This window comes from Panthera pardus, unplaced genomic scaffold (genome assembly GCF_024362965.1).
Source record: "Panthera pardus isolate Hobbes unplaced genomic scaffold, ASM2436296v1 HiC_scaffold_12, whole genome shotgun sequence".
Lineage (NCBI taxonomy): Eukaryota > Metazoa > Chordata > Mammalia > Carnivora > Felidae > Panthera > Panthera pardus.
The window spans coordinates 102,551,004-102,577,263 of record NW_026526677.1 but is presented as its reverse complement, the minus strand read 5'-3'; the positions used below and the strand labels follow the sequence as shown (position 1 = coordinate 102,577,263).

At 38.3% G+C, this 26,260-nt stretch overlaps 1 protein-coding gene across 1 annotated transcript; it reads right to left on the bottom strand.

Moving 5' to 3' along the window:
* Nucleotides 1-1,785: 1,785 nt before the first annotated feature.
* NXPE4 (neurexophilin and PC-esterase domain family member 4) lies at nucleotides 1,786-22,515 on the bottom strand. Its single transcript, XM_053900637.1, is given in 7 exon segments — nucleotides 1,786-2,498; nucleotides 5,387-5,593; nucleotides 13,061-13,071; nucleotides 13,335-13,584; nucleotides 13,587-13,733; nucleotides 13,736-14,057; nucleotides 22,417-22,515. Coding segments are annotated over 7 exon segments (1,569 nt in total). The 3' UTR covers nucleotides 1,786-1,965.
* Between the last annotated feature and the right edge of the window lie 3,745 nt (nucleotides 22,516-26,260).

Genomic DNA, 26,260 nt, shown 5'->3' with positions numbered 1-26,260 from the left:
ACAACTCTTGTTCATTCTGACCTTAGCAACTGGAACAGTCTATGGTGATGCCCGAGTTAAGGTAACCAGTCCTTCCCTCCCTTACATTCTCTTTTCTTGCTCTATTGCTCCTTCTTTCTATTTTTCCATCCCTCTACTGCCTTCCAGTTGTAATCAGGATAAAATTCAAACTCCTTGCCAAAGGCTACAGAGGCCATACATGATTGGGTTCCTGCTTTCCTCTGTAACTTCTCCCTCCATATTTCCTGCATTGCCAATACTCCAGGCATAATGATCCCTGTTCCTTAAATAAACCCAGCTCCATTATGTCTCTTGGGTTTTGCAATTGTCATTTTTTCTGTCCCTACTTTCTCTCATGGATGCCTCATTTCCAGTATTTTGATCTTATTTGAAGTGCTTTCCCCTGAGAGGTCTTCTCTAACTCTACTTGTCACCTCCATCACCATCATGCCATCATTGTGCATTACATAACATTATATACTTTGTTTATACTACTTTAACAGGTCGGAATTATTTTATATCTACATTATTCTTATAATGTAAATTCTTTCATGGCAGAGAATTCATTTGCCTTTGTGACCACTTTATCACTACAGACTAGAATAGTTCCTGGCTCATGATGGATAAAATTTTTGACCATCTGAATGTGTACTGGGCACTGAACTGTGAACCCTTGTTCCTGGGCAAATAAGTAAATATTTATTATCCTTTACCCAGAAGAAACTGGATAAATAGATTTATGCTGTTTCTACTATAATTGTTCTTTCCTAGAAGTAGCAAGAGTAGGTCAGAGGCCCAGAAGTATGTGGGCATGGTTTGGAGTGAAAAATTAAGGAAGAATATGATGCGAGATTGTTTTTATGATAATGATACTTCCCCTTCCAACTGAAATTCTATCAATCATTATTTTTTAAAATGATTTTAAATTTTAAATGTTTAAGTGATTTAAATGATTACGTTTTGGGAAGGTCTGTTAAAATCCAAGTGAGAGATTAAAATGTTAAACCTCCATGTGTAGGTTACAGAAACCAGTGTTTTGATTATTGGTTTTCAAACAGTTTTAAGTAGTGGAGGCTTTTCAAATCAAAACCTTCCCAGAAGTCCAGCACACATATAGGTTAACATGGCTGATATGCTGGCTGAAATGGCGTAGCAGAACTTGTATTCTGCCCACCAGGCACCTAAGTCCTGTTCCTCCAAGCAGTACCTGAAGGACCACCCATAGCACCCAGATTTGTACAGAGCAAGGTTTGAAAATCACAAATCTTGGACCAACTCCTCTATCTGGGAAATAGGCCCAGAGAGCTGAAGTTGTCCAAAGTTGTAAAATTACTGTTGACAAAAGGACTGCAGCTCAGCTTCTTGAATGCTAGGGCACTGTGCTTTCACCTGCTATTCTATATTCCTGGAGGATAAATTCTATCAAATCAGGTTAGCTTCTAGCAGTGGGAGTTCTTAAAAGGAGAGAAAAGTCAAAGGATTTTAGTATCCAGGGGACCTCACTTGGAATTCTGCTCTTCTAGGACTGAGGACATGGTGAATTACCTCACAAGACTTCTCTTGCCACTTGGCAATCATCTTGAGTTGGTCTTTCACGGTAGAAAGAAGAAAATGGGACTTTCTCCAAATATTTTATGACTTTATTGCACTGAATGTCCATGAATCAGAAATTTTAACCATTTCTCCACATTCTTGCCATTAGAAGTATTGACTTCCCATTTGTGAAGAGTGGCAGGACTCTTATCAAGAAGTGTAGGTCCCTTTCATGAGCATTAAATTTTTTTTTCTCTTAAGTAGAAGCCCAATTAGAAAGAACTGATTTGGTTGAATTGGTGGTTTATGGATTAGCCATAGTGTAGATTATTTCATGCTGATTGGGAGTGCAGAGCCAAATACAGCATCTGACAGGACAGCGAATACTTCATAAATGTTTTTAATTAAGTGAATAAATTTCAGAGATGTTAGCTAGCAAATACAGTTTAACAATATATTAATTTGATTTCTGACTACAGATTGAGGTGGGTGGACACTATTTTGCTATATGCAATTGTTATATCAGACATCAATGATGCCCACATAGAGATCTTGAAAAATGTCCTTAATGGCAAGATACTGGATGTAACCATGAAAATCACTAAATCTTTCCACATCGGTGTTTATCTCCCTGATGTTTTCTGCCTTGATGATAACCATAGTGTCTGGGCTTCTCAGAAGATGACGCTGAACAGCTTTGTGGACACTGAGGGCCCTTCAGATAAAAACATCAGTGGGGAAGGGTATGAAATGCTGGCCCAGAGAAATAACAATGATGGTGTGTTTATCTCCTCCAGTTCTGTCAATGACTCTGGCAATGTACTCAATTTCTTTCACTGAATAGGCCAATGATCCAATCAAGGGATAACCATGTTTTTGCCACTGAATGTTGATATTCTCATCCAAGTCCACAGCAAGTTAGTGTTGAAATTTTCCAGCCTCAGGCAGATCCATTGACTTCAGTGCTGATGACAGGTAATCCCCAAAATCAAAGAAGTGTAAAATTATAAAGATCATAAAGACAGAAGAAAAGGTTTGGTGTTTATCATAAGTTAATCATGACTGATTTATTACTGGTTCAACTGAAAGAATAGCTTTGAAGACTGTTTGAATCAAAAGTGCTACGCAGATAAGAAATTATACATGCTCCCTTGTAGAGCCATGCAAAAGCAAATTGGGGATGGAAAAAATTCAAGTAACTTCACTGGAGTGTGATGTAGTTAATTTTTAAGGTATTATTTTTGTACATTTTGTGAGCTGTAGATTAAGCTTATTTGAGGATAGAGAAAGTACTAATTGAAGTATACATTTCAAAAACCAAATAAACCTAATACTCTGTTTCCTTAAGACTGGAATTATATTCTCTGCTTCTGCATTTCCTTTACCTATTCTTAGAATGGGATTGAGCATGTCATCTATAATAATGGTTTTACTATCCATTTGTGAAGGGCTTCATAGTTTACAAAGCACTTATTTGGATTTATACATTCATTCACCTCAAAGCGTGCTCCTCCTTTCCACACACATGTCCCCCTTATCCATTAAGAATACATTCCAAGACCCACAGTGGGTGCCTGAAACTGCAGATAGCACTGAACCGTATATATACTAGGTTTTTTCCTATACATACATTCCTTTGACAAAGTTCAATTTATAAATTAGGCACAGTAAGAGATGAACAATAAAAAGGAGAATAATTATAATATACTGGAATAAAGTTAGATAAATGTGATCTCTCTCTCTCTCAAAAGATCTTGTTGTACTGCACTCATCCTTTTTCTTTTCTTGTGATGATTTGAGATGATAAAACGCCTACATGAGGAGATGAAATGAGGCGAATGATGTAAGTGCTGTGACATGGCCTTTGGCTACTACTGACCTTCTGACAATATGTCAGGAGAATTATCTTCTGCTTCCAGACCACAGGTGATTGTGAGTAACTCCAACTGTGGAAAGTGAAACCATAGATAAAAGGGGGTGAGGGGGGAACTACTGTGTCTACACACACACACACACACACACACACACACACACACACACACAACTACCATGTTATAGAAAACCAAGAGATGAAATGACCTGCTCAAGATTATACAGCTAGTGACAGAATCTGCACTTGAATTTGAACTTCCTCCCAATTCTTGTGAAAACAGTCTACCCAATCTTAGAACCTATGAAAATGTAATATGAACAGAATAAAATGATGTCCTTCAATTTTTCATCCCATAAATTAGACCTTTATCAGACTATCGGGGCCAGCTGCTTTGTAGTTAGAACTTCTGAGGAAAATATATATAAGAGGATTATTAATGCTTTGTAACAAGTGCCATCTTTGAAGTAAAGGGCTACATTTAAAGTTTTAACCCAGGGGGTTTGAAAATGAAGACACTGGAGCATTAGTTGAATGAAAATGGAAGTATCATTGTCTTCATTCTGCTGCTAATTTACTTCAATATCCTTGCCCAAAGCATGCTGTAAAATTTAACTTTTAACAAAATGTGTAACACACATTTTGCTACAATTTAAAAGATTAGACAAAGAGGGAGGTAACTCAGTAATTCAGTACTTTCTATAACCTAAGAGATCCACTGGTACTGAATGTGATGCTAGAGATTACCACCAGACCCTTAATTGTTTAAAGATTACCACAAAACTGAGGTGTGGAGGAGTTCGGAGGTCACAATTTAAAACTCTCCCCTTCTGGTGGGAATTCTACATACTGCTTGGAGCCAAGGCCCTAACTGATTTTATAATGGGAGGATAAGCTTGCCTTCTAAGTTTGAGATCACAAGAGTGGCATCATTCCAGAAAGGCCATAATGGAGCCACATGAGGTGCACTGTCCCCAGTGATGACAGCCAGGACCCAGGACACAATGGGCAGACAGTAACAGTTTTATAGGTAAGAGTGCTAAGATCTACTAGTGAGTTCTGAATTACTTTTTGTGCATCCTTGGTTTAGTAAATAGAGACCGGGACTAAGATTCTAGCCACTGGATTCTAGCCCCAACCTGGATGTTAGATAACTGCATTGAAGTTTTCTAGGCACTTTCTATGTGTCTGTGTGCCTTGCAACGTGTTAAAAATTTTATAACTATTATCTCTTTTAGTATTTATAACTACCAGGTAGTATCATGTGGAGTTGATCGATGAGGAAAATGACGCACTGACAATAAGTAACATGCCAAAGGTCGTGGCTCCTAAGAGGCAGAGTTTATATATGATAATACTTAAAAGCATGTGTTTTTTTTGTGCCTAATTCTAACTGATGCAAAGTCATCACCTTGCTCCTGGCATCTCTCTTTTCATGTAATGATACAGTGATGATAGCTTATACTAAAGAGAACTTCACTATGTAACAAACAATTCTAAATGCATTGTATATAATACTTCATTTTACCAGGTGGGTACTATTTTCATCTGCATTTTACAGATGAAGAAACTGCGGGGGACACTAGTTATGTAAATTGCACCAGATTATCCAGGTAGGACATGGAGAAGTCAAATTTTGCTTCCAGGGCAACAGGATCTAAAATCCACACTCTTAAGCATCATCCCAACTGTAGAAAATGGGCAATATCTTATGGTATTTTCAGCTCTGTTAACAATTTTCTGAGCATGCTGGATACAAACTGAGGCATGTATTCTGCAGGGATAGGAATGTAATAAACCTTTTCTATACTTGCTCCCTTCCAGTCAGATAAACATATTGTTTTAAAGGAAAGGGAAGGATGTCTGGAAAAGTTTGGGTATGTTGTGATTAAGAAATATGAAGAAGAGGCATTTCTTATTGCTACCTTGAAATAAAAGTAATTTCTTTAAGAGATATAAATAGTAGCTTAGACTGTGGCATACTGCTGATACTGTTTTTGAAATATTCCATCCACTGGCAGATTGTGGAATCTCTCATTAGATATATAAAATTTCCTCTTAGGCATTCTTTCATTTTGATTGGAGCCAAACTACAAGAGACAGGATTCCATGTGTCTTTCCAGACATGTCCACCCGGGATTGTGGATGCCATTCCAAACTCACATTTCTTTTTCATTTGAACTGTTTTTTCTGCCAAAGAATCAGCAAGATAGGATCTTCGAAATATCACCTTATTCATCAGCATTTATTAAGAATCTATTATGTTTTCTAAGTATCCTCTTAATAGGTCATGAGGGAGGGGAAAAAGCCTATTGAAACATCATCTTTTAAATGTCATAGTTTTTTTTTAGTAAAATTTTTTTCTGATATGAATTTTCTAAGTGATGCCCATTAATGTTCATTATAGAGAACATGTTTTCTCCCCTTCCCTGTCTCCCCAAGAAAAAGAACACGCTGGGTAAAATTTAAGCATTTATTTGCCTTTCTATGAAAGTTACCAATTCTTGCTTAGTAATAAAAACTCAATTATTTTATCATTCTATCCCTCTTTACCCCCAAGTTTGCTACATTCTGTCACAGCACCTTAAATGCCATCATCAAACTAAATTCTTTGAACAGAGGGTACAGAACGGCAGCATAGGAAGACCCTGAACTCACCTTCTCCCATGGACACACCAAATCTACAATTACATATACAGCAATTCCTCCTGAAAAAGTGAGGGCTGATTGAACAGCTTCTGCATGACAAATGATAGAGGGACTACATGGAGAAGGGTAAAAAGATGGGAGCATGGTAACAATAGGAGCCTCATTCCCAATGCAACAACCTCATGGAGGGGCCCACATACAGACTTCCCTATCTAAGGGCACAGCAAAAACCAGCTATTTAAAAGGCAACTAGTTTATAAGTGAAGAAAATGCATTAACTAATCCTAGATCATCTGCTAAATAGACAAGGAGCTACTGAAACGCTTTCTGGGGCTGGAGATGCTGGTAAGTGCCATTTTTGCATTCTCCTTCCATCTTAATAGCATTGATGGGAGCAGAGTTCAAGTGCTCTAGCCAGCTTACTAGGGCTGCCCCAAGCAAGTCCTGTGCTCCTAGTTCACAACAGCTCCAGCTGCCCCTAGAAGAACCACCCCACCCTGCAACCCCCAGTTTGTGCCCTCCCCAGCTCCAACTGTCCTGCCAAGGGGCCCCAGAGTGGCACGCCACAGGATTTCTCCAGGCCATGCTTTACCCAGCCATCCTGCCAAGGTGGCCTAGACTGCCCTGGCATGATATACACCAGGAACCCCTGGCACGCACCCACTCCAGACTCAGCCATCTTGTAAGGGACTGTGTGTGACAGGATCTCCTGGCCCAGGCCCACTCCAGGTCCAGCTGTCTTAGCAGGGTGGCCCCAGCACAGTACACCCTAGAACCTCACGACCCATGCCTGCTCCAGCGCCAGTCATTCTACCAAAGCCACCAGGCACACAGTTTACACAGGGGATGCTCCTCCACAAGGCCACACTGTTAAGACTGAGAGACATGATTATTCTGCCTATTTCATAGAAAAAAAAAAAGAGTGAAGCAAAATGAGGAGCTAAGAATTATGTCCCAAATGAAAAAACAAAATAACCCCTACCCCAAAACCTTAATAAAACAGAGATAAGTAATGGTTATAATGATCAACAAAATGGAAGAATGGAGAACTTTAAGAGTTAGAAAATATATAAAAAGCAGAGCCAAAGAATACAAACTGAAATGGAAAATAAACTAGAGTAAATCAGCAGTAGAGTATATACAACAGAAGAATGGGATAGCAATCTGGAAGACAGAATAGTGAAAATCACCCAAACTGAATGACACAAACACTGAAACAAATTAAAAATATAAAAAATATAAGGATAGTTTAAGGTAGCCATGGGATAACATTAAGCATACTAACATTTACATTATAAGGATGCCAGAAGAAGAGAGAGAAGGAAATGGGCAGAAAGACTCTTTTGAATAAGTAATGGCTAAAACTTCCCTAAGCTGGAGAAGGAAATAGACATCCAGGTCCAGGAAGCACAGAGTCCCAAACAAGTTGAATCCAAAGAGATTCATACCAAGACATAGTATGCCAATCAAAATGGCAAAAGTTAAAGGTAAAAAGAGGATCTTAAATCAGGAAGAGAAGGATAACCATATACATAGAAACCCCATAAGGTTATCAGCTGATTTTTAGCAGAAACTTAGTAGGCCAGAAAAGAGTGGAAGGATATAGTTGGAGTGCTAAAAGGAAAAACTTACAATAAGGATACTCTACCTAACAAGGTTATCATTCAGAATTGGAGGAAATATGGAGTTTCCTGGACTAGCAAAAACTGAAGAAGTTAATCACCACTAGACTGGACTTACAAGAAATGATAAAGAGAAAACAGTAGGTCCTATCTGTGTGTGTGTGTGTGTGTGTGTGTGTGTGTGTGTGTGAGAGAGAGAGAGAGAGAGAGAGAGAGAGAGAGAGAGAGAGAGAATTTCATTAGTAAAGGCAAATAGGCAGTAAAGGTACTAAAGAGTCACTTAAAGAACTAATGAAAGTTAAACACAAAAACAGGTTAAGCCACTATAACTACAATAAGCATTTAAGGGATACACAAGATAAAAAGATGTAAAATAAGACATCAAAAAAAAAAAAACAGATGGGGGGAACAAAAAAGTAGTACTTTAGAATGCATTTGAACTTGAACTAACAGCTTAAATATATATATATATATATATATATATATATATATATATATGTATATATTTATACATATATAAATGTATATGTCTTGTTCCTGATCTTAGAGGAAAAGCTTTCAGCTTTTATATATATATATATATATATATATATATATATATATATGTATATATATATATATATACATATATAGACATATATATATGTATATATATATATACATATACATATATATACATATATACATATACACATATATATTTTAATGTACTGTTGAATTCAATTTGCTAGGATCTTGTTGAGAATGGTTCATCAGGAATATTGACCTGTAAGTCTCCTTTTTAGTGGGGTCTCTGGTTTTGGAATCAAGGTAATGCTGTCTTCATAGAATGAGTTTGGAAGCTTTCCTACCATTTCTATTTTTTGGAACAGTTTGAGAAGAACAAGTATTAACTCTTCTCTTTAACTGTCTGGTACAATTCCCCTGGGAATTCCCATCTGGCACAGGACTTTTGTTTGTTGGGAGATTTTTGATTACTGTTTCAATTTCCTTGTTGGTTATGACTCTGTTCAAATTTTCTAATTATTCCTGTTTCAGTTTTGGTGGTTTGTGAGTCACTAGGAATTTGTCCATTTCTTCCAGATTGCCCAGTTTGTTGGAATATAATTTTTCATAGCATTCTCTTATAATTGTTTGCATTCTGTAGTGTTGGTAGTGACATCTCTTTCATTCATGATTTGATCTATCTGGGTACTCTCTCTTTTCTTTTGGGTAAGACTGGCTAGGGGTTACTAATTTTGTTTATTCTTTCAAAGAACCAGCATTGGGAGGCCTGGGTAGCTCAGTCAATTAAGCATCTGACTTTGGCTTGGTCATGATCTCATGGTTTGTGGGTTTGAACCCCGTGTCAGGCTCTGTGCTGACAGCTCAGAACCTGGATCCTACTTCAGATTCTGGGTCTCCCTCTTGCTCTGTTCCTCCCCTGCTCATGCACACTCACTCTCTCAAAAATAAACAAACATAAAAAAAAAAAACCAAAAATAAAGAACCAGCATTTAGTTTCATTGATCTGTTCCACAGGGATTTTTTTTGTTTGTTTGTTTGTTTGTTTTGGTTGTTTGTTTCTATATCAAAGCTAGAAGCATCACAATTCCAGATTTCAAAGCTTGATTATAAAGTTGCAATCATTAAGGCAGTATGGTATTGACACAAAAACAGATCAATGGAACATTATAGAGAACTCAGAAATGGACCCACAAACATATGGCAACTAGTCTTTCATAAAGCAGGTAAGAGTATCCAATGGAACAAAGACAGTCTCTTCAGCAAACGGTGCTGGGAAAACTAGAGAGCAGCATGAAGAATGAATCTGGACCAAATTTTTACACTATACACAAAAATAAATTCAAAATGGATGAAAGACACAAATGTGAGACAGGAGGCATCAAAACCCTACACAAAAAAACAGGCAGTAACCTCTCTGACTTTGGCTGCAAGAACTTCTTTATAGACCTGTCTGTGGAGGCAAGGGAAATAAAAGCAAAAATGAACTATTGGGACCTCATTAAGATAAAAAGCTTCTATACCGCAAAGGAAACAATCAAGAAAACCTAAAGGCAACTGACGGAATAGAAGATATTTACAAATGACATATTGGATAAAGGCTTAGTATCCAAATTCTATAAAGAACTTATCAAACTCAACACCCAAAAAATCAAATAATCCAGTGAAGAAAGGGACAGAAGACAAGAACAGACACTTTTGCAAAGAAGACATCCAGATGGCTGACACATGAAAAGATGCTCAACATCACTCATCATCAGGGAAATACAAATCAAAACCTCAATGAGATACCACCTCACACCAGAATGTAAATGGCTGAAACGAACAACTCAGAAAACAACAAGTGTTGATGAGGATGCAGAGAAAGGAGAACACTTTTGCACTGTTGGTGGAAATGCAAAGTTGCAACCACTCTTCAAGACAGCGTTGAGTTTCCTCAAAAAATTAAAAATATAACTACCCTGTGACCCAGCAATTGCACTACTAGGTATTTATCCAAAGGATACAAAAATACTAATTCAAAGGGGAACATCCATCCCAATGTTTATAGAACCATCAGTAAGAGCCAAATTATGGAAAGAGCTCAAATGGCCATCAAGTGATGAATGGATAAAGAAGATTGGTAAATATGCATATACACAATGGAATATTACTGGGTGATCAGAAAGAATGTAATTTTGTAATTTGCAACAATGTTGATCAAACTAGAGTATATTATGCTAAGTGAACTAAGTCAGTCAAAGACAAATATCACGATTTTACTCAAATGTGCAATTTAAGAAACAAAACAGATGGACATAGGGGAAGGGAAGAGAAAATAAGATAAAAACAGAGAAGGAGAGAAACCATAAGAGTCTCTCAAATACAGAGAACAAACTGAAGGTTGCTGGAGGGGAGATGGGTGGGGGGATGGGCTAAATGGGTAATGGGCATTAAGGAGGGCACTTGTTGGGATGAGCACTGGGTGTTATATGGAAATGATGAATCACTGGTTTCTCCTCCTGAAACTGATTGTACACTGTATGTTAGCTAACTTAACTTTATTTAAATAAATAAATCAATTAAAAAAAACAAAACTGAAAAAAAATAGATGGCATTTGGAAAACTGGACAGCTACATGTAAAAGAATGAAACTGCATCATTATCTGATACCATATCCAAAAACAAATACAAAATATATTAAAAGACTTGAATTTAAGACCTGAAACCATAAAACTCCTAGAAGGCATAACTAATTTGACCCTGGTTTTAGCAATACTTTCAGGGAACAATTTCCTAAGACGAGGGCAACAAAAGCTCATACATACAAATGGGATCACGTCCAACTAAAAAGCTTTTGCACAGTCAAGTAAACCAACTAAACAACACAACAACCTACTGAATGGAATCATAATCCTGTAAGTAGTTAATATCCAATATATATAAAGAACTTATACAACTTAGTGTAACTCCTCCTACCCCCAACAATCTGGTATTGAGCACAGGACATGAAGAGATTTTGTTTTTCCACAGAAGACATAGAGATGTCTAAAAGACACATGATAACATGCTCAACATCATTAATCAATAGGCAAATGCAAATCAAAGCCACAATGAGAGAGCCAATTTGATGGCTGTGAAGTGTTATCATGAAAGATACAAAAACTAACAAGGATTGATGAGGATGTGGAGAAAAGGGAACCCTGTGCAGTGTTAGTGGGAGTGTAAATTGAAGCAGCCACTATGGAGAACAGTATGGAGTCCTCTCAAAAAAATTAGAAGGAGAAATAGCAGAAGAATCACTAATTCCACTTTGGGGTATTTATTTGAAAAAAACAAGAACACTAACTTGAAAACTCATATGCACCCCTATGTTTACTGCAGCAGTATTTACACTAGCCAAGATACGGAAGCAAGCTAAGGGCCTACCAATAGGTGAATGTATAAAGAAAAGGTGTGTATGTAAATATATACACACACATATACATTTTGTAAATACACACACACACACAATGGAATGCAAGTGAACCATAAAAAAGAATGAGATCTTGCCATTTACAATAGCAGGGATGAACCTACAGGGTACTATGCTAAGTGAAATAAGTCTGACAGGAGAAGACAAATAAATGCCCTATAATTTCACTTATATGCAAGCAAAAACCAAGAGGGGAAACTGTAATGAACTCTTTTTTTTTTCTAATTTTTGAGAGAGAGAGAATGTAAGCACACACACATGCACACACACAAGTGGGGGAAGGGCAGAGAGAGGGAGAGAGAATCCCAAGCAGGCTTTGTGCCATCAGTGCAGACCCTGATGTGGGTTTCAAAACTCATGAATGGTGAGATCCTGACTTGAGTTGAAATCAAGAATTGGACCCTTAACCGACTAAGGTGCCCAGGCACCCTCCCCCAACTTTGTTTTAATGAACTAACTCTTAGATGGTAGGTTGCAAACCTTTAGATGGTTATTTTTAGGTTCTTAGTGATGTGGGAAGGGGATGATGGTGGTGATGTGGAGAGGTAAACACCTAGGTGTAAATTGGGAGAGAATTTTGATATTTGAAGGTGACTGTGTTGGATGATCAGGTAATTTGTTGCCTATTAATAGATTAATGGTGAGTTACACTTCTTAAAACAGGTTTACGATAGCCTAGTGATTCCAATCATTCATTCACTTGGGTAACTGATATCTTGGCCCACCACAGAGAAGCCTGATACCCAGAGTACCAACAGGACTGATAACAATAAACAAGTCACCTGAAGAAAGAAACGCTTTAAATGGATTTAGTGGGGCGCCTGGGTGGCTTGGTCGGTTAAGCGTCCGACTTCAGCTCAGGTCATGATCTCACGGTCTGTGGGTTCGAGCCCCATGTCGGGCTCTGTGCTGACAGCTCGGAGCCTGGAGCCTATTTCAGATTCTGTGTCTCCCTCTCTCTGTGACCCTCCCCCGTTCATGCTCTGTCTCTGTCTCAAAAATAAAACATTAAAAAAAATTAAAAAAAAAATGGATTTAGTACTAGCACCTGGGCAGCTCAGTAGGTTAAATGTCTGACTTTTTGATGTCAGCTCAGGTCATGATCCTGCTGTCCATGGGATGAGCCTCACATTGGACTCTGTGACAGCATGGAGTCTGGGATTCCCGCTCTTCCTCTCTCTCTGCCCCTCCCCTGTATATTCTCTCTCTCTCTCACAATAAATAAATAAATATTGAAAAATAAATGGGCTTAGTATTAAGCACAAGTCATTAATTATCTACTGCTTCGGTTACTTCTTAATTCTACGAATTGACTACTGTACCCACAGTTCTAGGCCACTGATTATATTTCCCTTTCTTTGTTTACTAGTCCAGGGGGTGCAGATACCCAGAAGATGTGCAAGGTAATTTACAGAAGTAAGAATATACTCGAGCACTTACTTACATGTATATTTCTGATTCCCTTTTAAGTTTTTATTCTGTTTATGTACCTTTTTGTTTCAATGACAAGGGTTAAATATTCACAAGGATTGGGGACTACTGGAAAGTAAACACTGTCCCCAAATGAATTCAAAGACCTTTTCTAAAACGGCTCTTTATAGAGTCCCAAAATGGACATACACCTAGCACTTTCACTAGATCAACATGTAGGCTAAATCATTACCATATTTTCCCAGGTAGTCTCCAGACTATAATTATTTACCTTTCGAAGAGTCTCCATTCTTGTTTGCTGAGATAAGAAACATCCTTGTTTTTGGAATGCATGTGAGTGAGTGCAGCCCAGGGCATGTGCTGAGGTCTCACACAGTGGAAGGCTACTTGCTCCTGCGTATCCAGGTATGCACATAGCTCAGTGCTTGAGTTTAAAACCAGGCCACAATCAGTATTGACATGGGAGGTGCCCCTGGAAAACTGGCCTGTGAAGATCGCCCTGTCATAGCCTTGGTTCCTTGTCTCCAGAGAGCTGACATCCCTTCCCTGGGGTGGATGAGCAGAAGAGACAGAGATACCCGGCCTTCCCAGGGCGAAGCTGACAAGATGCCATTGTTGAAGTCTGTCGCCTTTCCTGAAGCACCTGCCTTCAGATCTGGGGAGGACATCCCGGCCTCAGGAAATCCCCACCATACATCTTCCTGTGTCCCAAGTGGCCCCTTACCTCCAGAAGGAGGTCTAGCTGATCCCCCCTGCAGTAGGCATCTCGAGGGTGAAGGACGGTGGCTCTGCTGTGTGCAGCACTGGTGGTGGTGTTCACGTAGGTGAAAGGTCTGGGTGGGATCAGCTGGTCTAGTTTCTCCATGATTCCCTTTATTCTCAGCTCAGTCTCTGCTGATCAAACTACTGGATGCAGTAGTACTTCAGGACATGAAGGCTTCATGATAAAATTCCAGTGATAGAGGGAGATGGGCGTCTTAAGTGTAGTCCATATCTGAGGTGATAATGAATACAATAAAGAACATAGACAATGTCTTTATGTAATATAATCATTTTTGGTAGGCTAGCCAACTTCGATCTTTTTAGAATAAGAGCAGATGCAAAACCTGAAATAAAATGATATGGAGATTTTATTATCATATATGTTTCATGGGAAAAATAAGTTTCCTCAAATTTGGTGGTGGAACTGCACTTTTCACCAGCTAATCTATTTTGGGTTCTAGGATCTTCTTCCCTAAAGTGGTGATGATAAAATACACTTTTACTGGGGCACCTGGGTGGTTCAGTTGGTTAAGCATCTGACTTCAGCTAGGTCATGATCTCACAGTTTGTGAGTTCAAGCCCCGCTTCAGGCTCTGTGCTGACAACTCAGAGCCTGGAGCCTACTTCAGATTCTGTGTTTCCCTCTTTCTCTGCCTCTCCCCCACTCTTGCTCTCTCTCTCTCAAAAATAAATGACCATTAAAAAAATTTTTTTAAAAATACACTTTTGCTGGGCAATTGTGAAGACAGGAAAAAAATTTTTTTAACTGCATAGCACACAATTTTTATTGCTGTTTTATTATTTAATCTTAAAGCTAGAACTCAGTCATTAAAAATATTCTTAAGAAAATGTTTAAGGGGCGCCTGGGTGGCTCAGTCGGTTAAGCGGCCGACTTCGGCTCAGGTCATGATCTCGCGGTCCGTGAGTTCGAGCCCCGCGTCGGGCTCTGTGCTGACAGCTCAGAGCCTGGAGCCTGTTTCGGATTCTGTGTCTCCCTCTCTCTGACCCTCCCCCGTTCATGCTCTGTCTCTCTCTGTCTCAAAAATAAACGTTAAAAAAATTTTTTTAAAAAAAGAAAATGTTTAAGATGCATGGGGATTTTATGTAAAATATGATTTTTTTTTCTGTTCTTTTATACTCTGCTTAAACATTTTATGCTATTAGTATTTCTCAGATTGTTCTAGTTAGGAGATAATCAACATAGGTTTATAAAAATATCTATTTTCTAATCATAAAATACCACTGATTATTAAAATGCTTTTTTTTAAGAGTTTATTTTGAGAGAGAGAGAGAGAGAGAGAGAGAGAGAGAGAGTGTGTGTGTGTGTGTGTGTGTGTGTGTGTGTGTGTGAGTGGGGGGGCACACATGTGAACAGGGGAAGGAAAGAGACAAGGAGAGAAAATCCCAAGCAGGCTCTGGGCTGTCAGTGTGGAGCCCAACATGGGACTTGACTCACAGAACATGACCTGAGCTGAAATCAAGGATCAGAAACTTAGCCCACTGAGCCACCCAGGTGCCCCTGAAATAACACTGATTATTAAAAATGGGAGATGTGAAACTGTATAGGGGATATAAATCAGTGATAATTATACCAACCATTGATAATTATTATTAATCTTACAGTGATTTTTCTTTCATTTTTCTGTATGCCATTTAACATGATTATGAACAAATTAAATATTACCAATGAATTTTGATTTAAAAATAGTATTGTTAAAAACTTCACCTTATGTCACTGGCTCATATAGTATTCCAGCCTATGGGTACAACTTAACAGTTCACCTATTTCCATCTTTGGATTTTTATTGCATTCAACTTTTACAATCCTGTGAAGAACACTTTTGGTATAAATCTTTGCAATCCAAGCTATTTGCTGAGAACTCAGAAACAGAATTATTGGTCCAAGGTGGTGAATACTGTTAAAGCTCTTAACACATGATGGCAAATAGTTTTCCAGAAATGTGGTGCTAATTTGTGCTTGAAGGAGAAGTGAATGAGAATTCTAGTCTTACAACATGCTTTCGACACTGGCTAGCTCAATTTTAGAGATATTTACCTGGATTAAAACCTAAGTCTGTCACCCACTAGTTACACAATCTTGGTTAAGTTTGTTAACTTCTCTGTTCGTCAGTTTCATCATCTAAAAAACTGAGTCATAAAGATACACACCTTATATGTTATTGTATTAATGGACTAACATTAAAAACATTGGGAATGGTACCTGGTACACACTAAGTGTTTGTATTGCCATCCCTGGTGTTTGATAAAAATGCTTTTATAAAGAAAAATATCAACATATCAAATAACAAAATGATAATCACAGTAATTATAGTAATATCTCACAATTTTCAATAAAGGCAGAATAACTTGTGTTAGACCAATTCTGCAGATAACAATAAACCAAAAATAAAGAAAATCCTTCCCATAGCGCTAGAGAGTTACCACTAGCAGCTTGACACTGGAGGGAAGTTGAAACTTGTAATAAGGAACAGCACTGGGCTTGCATTATAAGGGGTGCTAACTCAAGTTCTTCAAACAGAAGGGAAATTCAACAAATAGAAACATGGATATTCTGGAAGGAATGAAAAACACCAGAAATGGTAACAATAAGGATAAATATAAAATTCTAAATGTTTGTCTCCTAATTTAAAATGAATGTAATTATTATTATTTTTTAAAAGTTTTTTCTAAAGTTTATTCATTTATTTTGAGAGAGAGAGAACACGAGCACAGCAGAGGGAGAGAGAGGGAATCCCAAGCAGGCTCTGCACTGTCAGCACATAGCCCGATGAGGGGATCCATCTCATCTACCGTCAGATCATGACCTGAGCTGAAACCAAGAGTCAGATGCTTAACTGACTGAGTGCCCCAAAATGTTTGCTTATTTTTGAGAGAGAAAGAGCCCAAGCAGGGGAGAGACAGGGGCACAGAGGATCCAAAGCAGGCTCCATGCTGACAGCAGCCAGCCTGATGCGGGGCCTGACCTCACAAACTGTAATTTCATGACCTGAGCCAAAGTCGGATGCTCAACTGGCTAAGCTACCCAGGCACCCCTAAAATGCATGTAATTATTTAAAGTAAAAACCAATTTTGTAATAATATGAAAACTACAACATAAAGAATGGGGAGATGAGTCAGTGGAAGTAAATAGTTGAAAGGTTATTACAGATTACATGAAGTAGCACGATATTAACTATAAAAGAGTGTATATAATAATACCTACAAGAAACACTTAAAAAAAACCCTTATAGCTGTAAAAATAATAAAGAAACTAAAAGGAAATTCTAAAAAAATTCAATTCATCCCAAAAGAGGAACAGAAGGGCCAAAGAGAAAACAAACAGCAAGTTGGTGGATTTAAATCTAATGAATAATTTTATTAACAGTAAATTGCCTAGGGCACCTGGGAGGCTCAGTTAGTTCAGCGTCTGACTCTTGATTTTGGCTCAGTTCATCATCTCATGGTTAGTGATTTCAAGCCCCACATTAGGCTCTGCACTTACAGCATGGAGTCTGCTTGGGATATTCTCTCTCTCTCTCTCAAAATAAATAAATATAAACATTAAAAAACCAGTAAGTTGACTAAGCATATTTTTTTAATTTTATTTTTAAGTAATCTCTACATACAATTTGGGTTTGGACTCATAGCCCCAGGATCAAGAGTCATGTGCTCTATTGACTAAGCCAGCCAAGTGTCTCTATTTGCTGTCTAACAAGAATGTAGGTTAAGTATGAAGTTATCTACAGACTGAAAGTGAATGGATGGAAATTAATATACCATTTAAGCATAAAAAAGCTAATATTAAAATAGACTTCAAGACAAAACATGTTACCAGACATAAAGATGGACATTTACAAGTGCTAAGAGTCAATTTGCTAGAAACATAGGAATCATAAATGTGTATGTGCCTACACATCCATGTATTTATATGTGAAAAAAAATTGACAGAATTCAAGAGACAGATCAAGAAATTCACAATAATTAGAAACTTAAAAACCTATTTTAGTTGCTATAGGAACTAGATAAGAAATAAATAATAAACTAGAAGATAGGAACATTATCAGAGTAATTTCTTAATCATCAGATATTATCAGATAATTCTCAGAATTTTTAATTGTTATAACTTCAAATAAAAAATTTAAGTAATTTTTAGTATGACAGAATTATACTTCGTGCAAAAAACTTGTTGGTGAAAATAAATAGGAAACTCCTGATTCAAGAAGGAGGAGGACAAGGGATATATTATATCCTCAATTTCCCACAGAAATGAAAGACAGAAAAGTAAAAAACTTAAAACTTTCTAAGTATTCTTGGAAATAGGAAGAGGTACCTTAATTAGACCAGAATTTGTGAGAAGTCTGAAAAAGAGCAGGGCTTGGCTGGCTCAGTCAGTAGAATACATGACTCTTGATCTTGGGGATCATGAGTTCAAGCCCCACGTTGGGTGGAGAGATTACTTAGAAAGAAAGAAACAAAGAAATGTCAACAGTAAAATGCAGGAAAAGTAAAAGGCAGAGGAGATTAGATCAATGAAGAAAACCATGGCTCCAAATGCATGTCAGTGAGAGTTCTGCACAAGATGGAAACCACTTCAGGGCTACTACAAACCTGGAGGAAATTGATGATTGGATTAAGAGGTGGTAAAGGAGTGGCCCATAGGAGGAGTATTGGGATGGTTAATACTTCCCTATTTTTCCCCTTGTGCAAGGCCAGGCAGATAGAAATGGGAACTTTTGTACTCTACTGTGAGTAAAAGCTATAGAAATTTAAGTTTGAGGGTGCAGGGTAGGACCCTGCATGTGTGGCAACACCCTAGACAAATGCAGAGCATTTATTGCCTTGAGTACTTTCTGCAGCTGAGCTACAAACATGCTGGAGAAAATAGGTGACAGTACTCAGAGGCCTGGCCACCACAGAATCTTAAGTATAAGAATGTACACCCAGCCAAGAATTAGTGAAATTTTTATGAAAGCCAACTCATGAAAGAAAAGGTATTAAGTTCAATAAAGAGAAAACAAAGTAATAGACACAGAAAAAGCAAAACAAGACTTTAAAGCAAGTATATTTCTATCATCAGAGAAATTCCAGGTGATCTTTGCATCCATAAATTAATGAATCAGAGACCATGGAAAACAAAATCTTGTTGTTCAATATGCAAAAGTCAACTGTATTCCTTTACATCAGCAACAAGGAATTAGAAAACGTATTTAAAAAACACTATTTACAACAGCAACAAAAAATTATAAAATAATGCCTAGTTATAAATCTAATAAAAGATATACAAGACATATATGCAAAATTTTTAAAATTTACTGAATGATCTTAAAGACCTAAATAAATGGAGAGAGATTACATGGTGCTAAAGACCAAAATAATGTTATGAACATGTCAGTTTTCCCAAGTTGATCTACATGGTTAATATAATGCACATAAAATTTAAGTAAGATTTTTTCCAGCAAATTTGGCAGACCGACTGTAAAACATATAAAGAGTAAAGGGTTGAGACCAGCCAGGAACATTGTGAAGTAGGTTAAGCAAAGGTAACTTGACCTACAAGTTTTTAAGAGTAACTATGAAGCAAATTATTATTATATTAATTATAGCAATGCAGCATTGATATGGGGAAGATACATTAGTCAGTGGAGTAGTACAAATGAAGGAGGATCTGTACTTATCAGAAATTTTGATATATGACAAAAAATGTCATGACAAATCAGCAGTGAAGAAAACTACTACAAAATAAGAACGGAAAAGGTGATCATCCATAAGGAAACAAAAATCAGCCAAGAAAAAACTCAGATCCGTCACAGGATTAAATGTCTAAAGCAACCTTTAAAGGTTTAAGTAGAATATTTAGATAAATAATCTGACACCGAAATAGGGAAGGGTTTCTTAATACTCAAAAAGAATCAACTGTTTAAAAAGGTGGATTTTACTATATCAACATGAAAAGGTGTTGTGCAGAAATGTCATTAAAGAAATGAACAAACAAGCTACACATGGGGAGAAAATCATCACAGATGTGTATGTAAGTGACAGAGGAAGAATGTGTGCACGCGTGCGCGCGTGCGCGCGCGCGCGCGCGCGCACACACACACACACACACACACACACACACACACACACTCTATTATCCTCTCCTGTGCTCCGTAATGGTTATCAAACATGTTAGTTCTTCAAGGTTGTGTAAGCTTTTCAAATTCCCGTACTATGATGTATAACTCTGGTTGTTTGGACTTTCCTAGAACAGGTGAGGTAGGAAGTAAAATCATTTTTCTGTAAGACACAGAAAGAGATTCCCTTGTGGAGTGTTGGAAAACTGTAAACGTGATCCAGGAGGCAAATATAAACAGTACTAACAGTAACTTAGAATTTTTCATACTTGTCATGATTAGGATCCCACAAGAGAGAATACAAAACAAACACACAGCAGAAAAGAAATGCAGAAACACATAAAAAATGTCTAACTCCTGATTCTTTTGTCCTAAGTTTCTACCAGCACAGAACCCTGCCTCCCTCCCACCCCAGCATCTCTTACTATCCCACCAACGGCCACCTTTGGCTATCAACTTGTCCCTTCAACTGAAGCGCTATTCTGAGACATGAGAGCCCACCATGGACTCTATGAAACTGAGCTGTTAATGGCCGGTAAGATGCAGGATTGCTAATGTTGAGGTCAAGTCTCCTGGCTAGTTTTTCACCTAACAGGTTTATTATACTCTTCCCTTAAACACAAAATGTAGACACAGAACACCTCGGCAAATGTTGACCGTGATCGTCACATTATCCCCGGGCCCTTTTAATATCACTTGATTTTCCCAGCATCTTTATTATAATTTTTATTATGTTCCTTATTCTTAATTAGCCTTTTTAGTATCACTGAAGATTGAAAAGATTTTAAAACTTCTATTTAAAAACTTCAATGTTTTTCCATTGTTACATCTTAATTTCTGTCTTTGTGCAAGTACTTCAAGTTGTATTTTAAAAGCATATTGCTTAGTGGTTCTTGGATAGCTCATTTGGTTAGGCGGCTGACTTTGGCTCAGGTCATGATCTCATGGTTGATGAGTTTGAGCCCTGCACTGGGCTCTCTGCTGTCAACACAGAACTCACTTCGGATCCTCTGTTCCCATCTCCCTCTGCCCTTCCCCCACTCCTGCTCTTGCTCTCTAAAAAATAAATAAGCATTAAAAAAAAAGATTGCTCGAGTGCTTCCTTTCTAAAATTTTCCATCTTTTAAATGACTCTCCCCTAGAAACACCTCCTATCCCAGATTCCCAGTTGATACATAGACATTAGAAGTTTGGATACCCAAGAAAAAATGTTACCTTTTCCCTCACCTGCACAGTTGTGAAAATGTTTTCATACCTTTAAAGATTGTGTTTAATATACATAGAAACTACCATAAGCTGAGTGTTGAGGCTTTGTTCTGAAGCCACAAGAGTACAACTGGGGTGCATCTCCTCTGTGCCAAAAGAAAACACAGGCAAAGTTGCCTGCATGCTTTTAATTTGGAAACACAATCTTCTGCTTACTTCAGCAAAGCTATCAGGCATGCCAACTCCACCTTAAGGGGGTGTCTGAATCACAAGCTGTGGTTATCAGTTCATGCAGAATGGGGGAGGAAAAATGAAATTCTTCGAATAATTTTAATGTCTTTAGACTTTATTAGTCTAGTTATAGTACATACACAATAAACACCTGATGAAGTAAAGAGTGGATTTAACTCAATGATTCTTCACCTGAAAAACTGTAACTGCCTAGTTTCCATCTGAGCCTTGTCATCAAGACCCAGTTGCCAGGATTCAAGTGCATATTATCTTGTACATTGTAGGTACTCAATAAAATTTGAATTGAACTGATGGAACCTCAAATACAATGTAGGCAAGACAATGATATTAACTCTCAGAACAACAGCGTAATAGCTTACAATCATGAGTTTGAATCCATCTGGGATTTGGATTCTTAAATTTATAGAAATGGTGCCAGAAAGAGCAGGTACCCGAGGCAATCGTACCAGTGCCCATAGAAAGCAGTAGCTGATTACACTGTGGATCCCTCCACAGTCTCATTTGTGCTGTCCCACACAAGAAGTTAAGCATATTTAAACATGTCTGTTTGTCTATTTAAGAATCAAGATCTGTTTCATAAGCACATAGTTATCCTTTCAACATCTTTGATTATGCTTTACTGAACCGGCGTTAACAATACTTCTTTAGGTCTTCACATGAGGACAGTTGGAGAAGCTGTTTGAACGTAATGTGTATGACTGGGTCCAGGATTGCTCAATTCTGCCCTAGGGACCCTTTAAGAGATAAAGATTTACAGTTCTGGTTTGGTTGCTCCTTAGGAGACTAATGTTAGCAATCATCCAAGTTTACCACCCACTCTAACACACAGATTTATGCATTTTAATTTGCTCTAGTTATATTGATGTTGACATTTAGTGTCAACCTGACATTTCTTCCTGAAGCAAGAATAACAGATATGCTGGACTTAACTGAGAGCACAGAAGAGAATTTAAATGGTTTGTCCCGATTATCTAGTATGCTTGCAAACAGAGCTGAGATCAGGATTCCTGTCACTCTGACCTCTGATTTAGAGCACTTGCCAGCACTCAGCATTACTCCAACACGAATGGTATAACCAAGTTCATGTAGATCCTTGTGGTTCATATATTTATTGTCCATTATGCTTAAAAGACTCCCACCCCCTTTAACCACTCAAAAGCCTCATGTGAGCAAGATAAATGGTCCTCCTTATGTGTGCTCTCCTTGCAGTTAGTGTGTATCTTGGTCATTATCTTTGATTGAGTAGCTTCCTTTCCCCTATGTTTATGGGTCTAAATGAGGGATATAAACATGAGAGCTCAGCCAGGGGAAAAAAGGGCCATGTATTTGCACAGTAAAATACAAGCAAGGAGATCATCAGTTCTTGGGGGGGTATGAGTAGGGTAAGAGTAGTGCTGGCCAGGATCTAAAAGAGCCCAAGGAAAATGGGCACATTGCCAGCATCAGCCAAGTGAAGAACAGATGTCCAGGGAACGGTCACTGGAGCCTGAGCCACAAGTCAGGGAAATGGCTGCTGTGGCTCCAGCAATCAAACAAGATGTGCCTCATTGCCAAGGTGTCAGTGCTGATAGTAGGAGGGATCCTGTCTGTGGGATCTGAGTATCCATGGAAGGATGAGAGAAAATGCAAAAAAAGACTCAGAATTCCTTTTACCTTCATAGGAAACATCTTTCACACTGCTAGTAAATAACAATATAATCATTTGTGTTTGCAATACGTGTAATCCAGCTTCATGAAATTTTGACATTCTCACATTTTAGAATCCTGTCTGAGAATTTTAGGGGTAAGATAAAACCCTCCCAGACCCCCTAACATGTTCTAGTGCCTTATGGAGATCTATCTTCTTTTGAAAACTGTCTGCTCATGTCTTCTGTCCATTTCTTCACTGGATTATTTGTTGTTTGGGGGTTGAGTGTGATTAGTTATAGATTTTGAATATATCTAATATGTCATTTGCAAATATCTTTTCCCATTCTGTCAGTTGTCTTTTAGTTTTATCCAATGTTTCCTTTGCTCAGCAGAAGGTTTTTATCTTGATGAGGTCCCAATAGTTCATTTTTGCTTTTATTTCCCTTACCTCCACAGACACGTCTAGAAAGAAGTTTCTGCGGCTGAGGTCAAAGAGGTTGCTGCCTGTTTTATTCTCTAGGATTTTGATGATTTCCTCTCATAGTTAGGTCTTTCATCCATTTCGAATTTATTTTTGTGTATGGTTTAAGAAAGTGGTCCAGTTTCATTCTTCTGCATGTCTCTGTCCAGTTTTCCCAGCGCTACTTGTTGAAGAGACTGTCTTTTTTCTATTGGATACTCTATCCTGTTTTGTTGAAGATTATTGGCCATATATTTTAAAAATCAGTAAGCTTTAAATCTGGAAGCTTTAGAAATTAGTGGGACTTAACATTAGGAGAGCCAGAGGGTGACAGAAGTGGAGTCCTCACCCTTCAAGAGTCAGCATGTGAAAAAGCCTTGCCTGAGACACCACACAAAAGCAGCAGTTGAAAAGGGGGGCGTACATGAAGGAGATTTACTGACTAATTTTAGGACATGTGCAAGAGGGGCAGGGATTTGTAGGTGATTTGTCCAGGAACAAAAGGGCTGGCAGGTACTTTTTTCTTGCCTTCTGCTAGCCCAGAATGCTGGATGCTTCTAGGAGACCATAATAACACTCTCCATCTACTTTGCTTTCACCATGTGTCCTGCCCTGGTGATTCCCTTATGGACCTGCTTGCCCAAGTCCCTCATCTTAGCACATACTCATCCAAAGTGATTACTACCCTGCCACACCCAGCAGGAAGCCCTATCTAGGACCAGCACCCCTCAAAAATGACTCCTGCCTTGGGAAGGGATGGCAATAACTCCACACACCAACACACCTGTAGTTCCTGCAGCCTTGGCTCTGAGCTGGCTGTGCAGAGTGCAAGCCCTGCCTTTCAGCACACAGAGAGCCAGGCTGAGGGTTGGTTGCACCCACCAGCAAGCCCATGGCAGCTACAGCCAGGCAACTCAGCAGTTACGAACAACCCATGCCCTGTACACCCACAGCAGGTGAAGTGGGTCATTGCAGCCAGTTGGGCTGAGATGGGAGATGACCCAAATAGATAAAATCATGAATGAAAATGGAATTATTACAACCAATCCCTCAGAGATACAAACAATTATCAGGGAATACTATGAAAAATTATATGCCAACAAATTGGACAACCTGGAAGAAATGGACAAATTCCTAAACACCCACACTCTTCCAAAACTCAATCAGGAGGAAATAGAAAGCTTGAACAGACCCATAACCAGCGAAGAAGTTGAATCGGTTATCAAAAATCTCCCAACAAATAAGAGTCCAGAACCAGATGGCTTTCCAGGGGAGTTCTACCAGACGTTTAAAGCAGAGATAATACCTATCCTTCTCAAGCTATTCCAAGAAATAGAAAGGGAAGGAAAACTTCCAGACTCATTCTATGAAGCCAGTATTACTTTGATTCCTAAACCAGACAGAGACCCAGTAAAAAAAGAGAACTACAGGCCAATATCCCTGATGAATATGGATGCAAAAATTCTCAGTAAGATACTAGCAAATCGAATTCAACGGCATATAAAAAGAATTATTCACCATGATCAAGTGGGATTCATTCCTGGGATGCAGGGCTGGTTCAACATTCGCAAATCAATCAACGTGATACATCACATTAACAAAAAAAAAGAGAAGAACCATATGATCCTGTCAATCGATGCAGAAAAGGCCTTTGACAAAATCCAGCACCGTTTCTTAATAAAAACCCTTGAGAAAGTCGGGATAGAAGGAACATACTTAAAGATCATAAAAGCCATTTATGAAAAGCCCACAGCTAACATCATCCTCAATGGGGAAAAACTGAGAGCTTTTTCCCTGAGATCAGGAACACGACAGGGATGCCCACTCTCACCGCTGTTGTTTAACATAGTGCTGGAAGTTCTAGCATCAGCAATCAGACAACAAAAGGAAATCAAAGGCATCAAAATTGGCAAAGATGAAGTCAAGCTTTCGCTTTTTGCAGATGACATGATATTATACATGGAAAATCCGATAGACTCCATCGTAAGTCTGCTAGAACTGATACATGAATTCAGCAAAGTTGCAGGATACAAAATCAATGTACAGAAATCAGTTGCATTCTTATACACTAACAATGAAGCAACAGAAAGACATATAAAGAAACTGATCCCATTCACAATTGCACCAAGAAGCATAAAATACCTAGGAATAAATCTAACCAAAGATGTAAAAGATCTGTATGCTGAAAACTATAGAAAGCTTATGCAGGTAATTGAAGAAGATTTAAAGAAATGGAAAGACATTCCCTGCTCATGGATTGGAAGAATAAATATTGTCAAAATGTCAATACTACCCAAAGCTATCTACACATTCAATGCAATCCCAATCAAAATTGCACCGGCATTCTTCTCGAGACTAGAACAAGCCATCCTAAAATTCATATGGAACCACAAAAGGCCCCGAATAGCCAAAGTAATTTTGAAGAAGAAGACCAAAGCAGGAGGCATCACAATCCCAGACGTTAGCCTCTACTACAAAGCTGTCATCATCAAGACAGCATGGTATTGGCACAAAAACAGACACATAGACCAATGGAATAGAATAGAAACCCCAGAACTAGACCCACAAACGTATGGCCAACTCATCTTTGACAAAGCAGGAAAGAACATCCAATGGAAAAAAGACAGTCTCTTTAACAAATGGTGCTGAGAGAACTGGACAGCAACATGCAGAAGGTTGAAACTAGACCACTTTCTCACACCATTCACAAAAATAAACTCAAAATGGATAAAGGACCTGAATGTGAGACAGGAAACCATCAAAACCCTAGAGGAG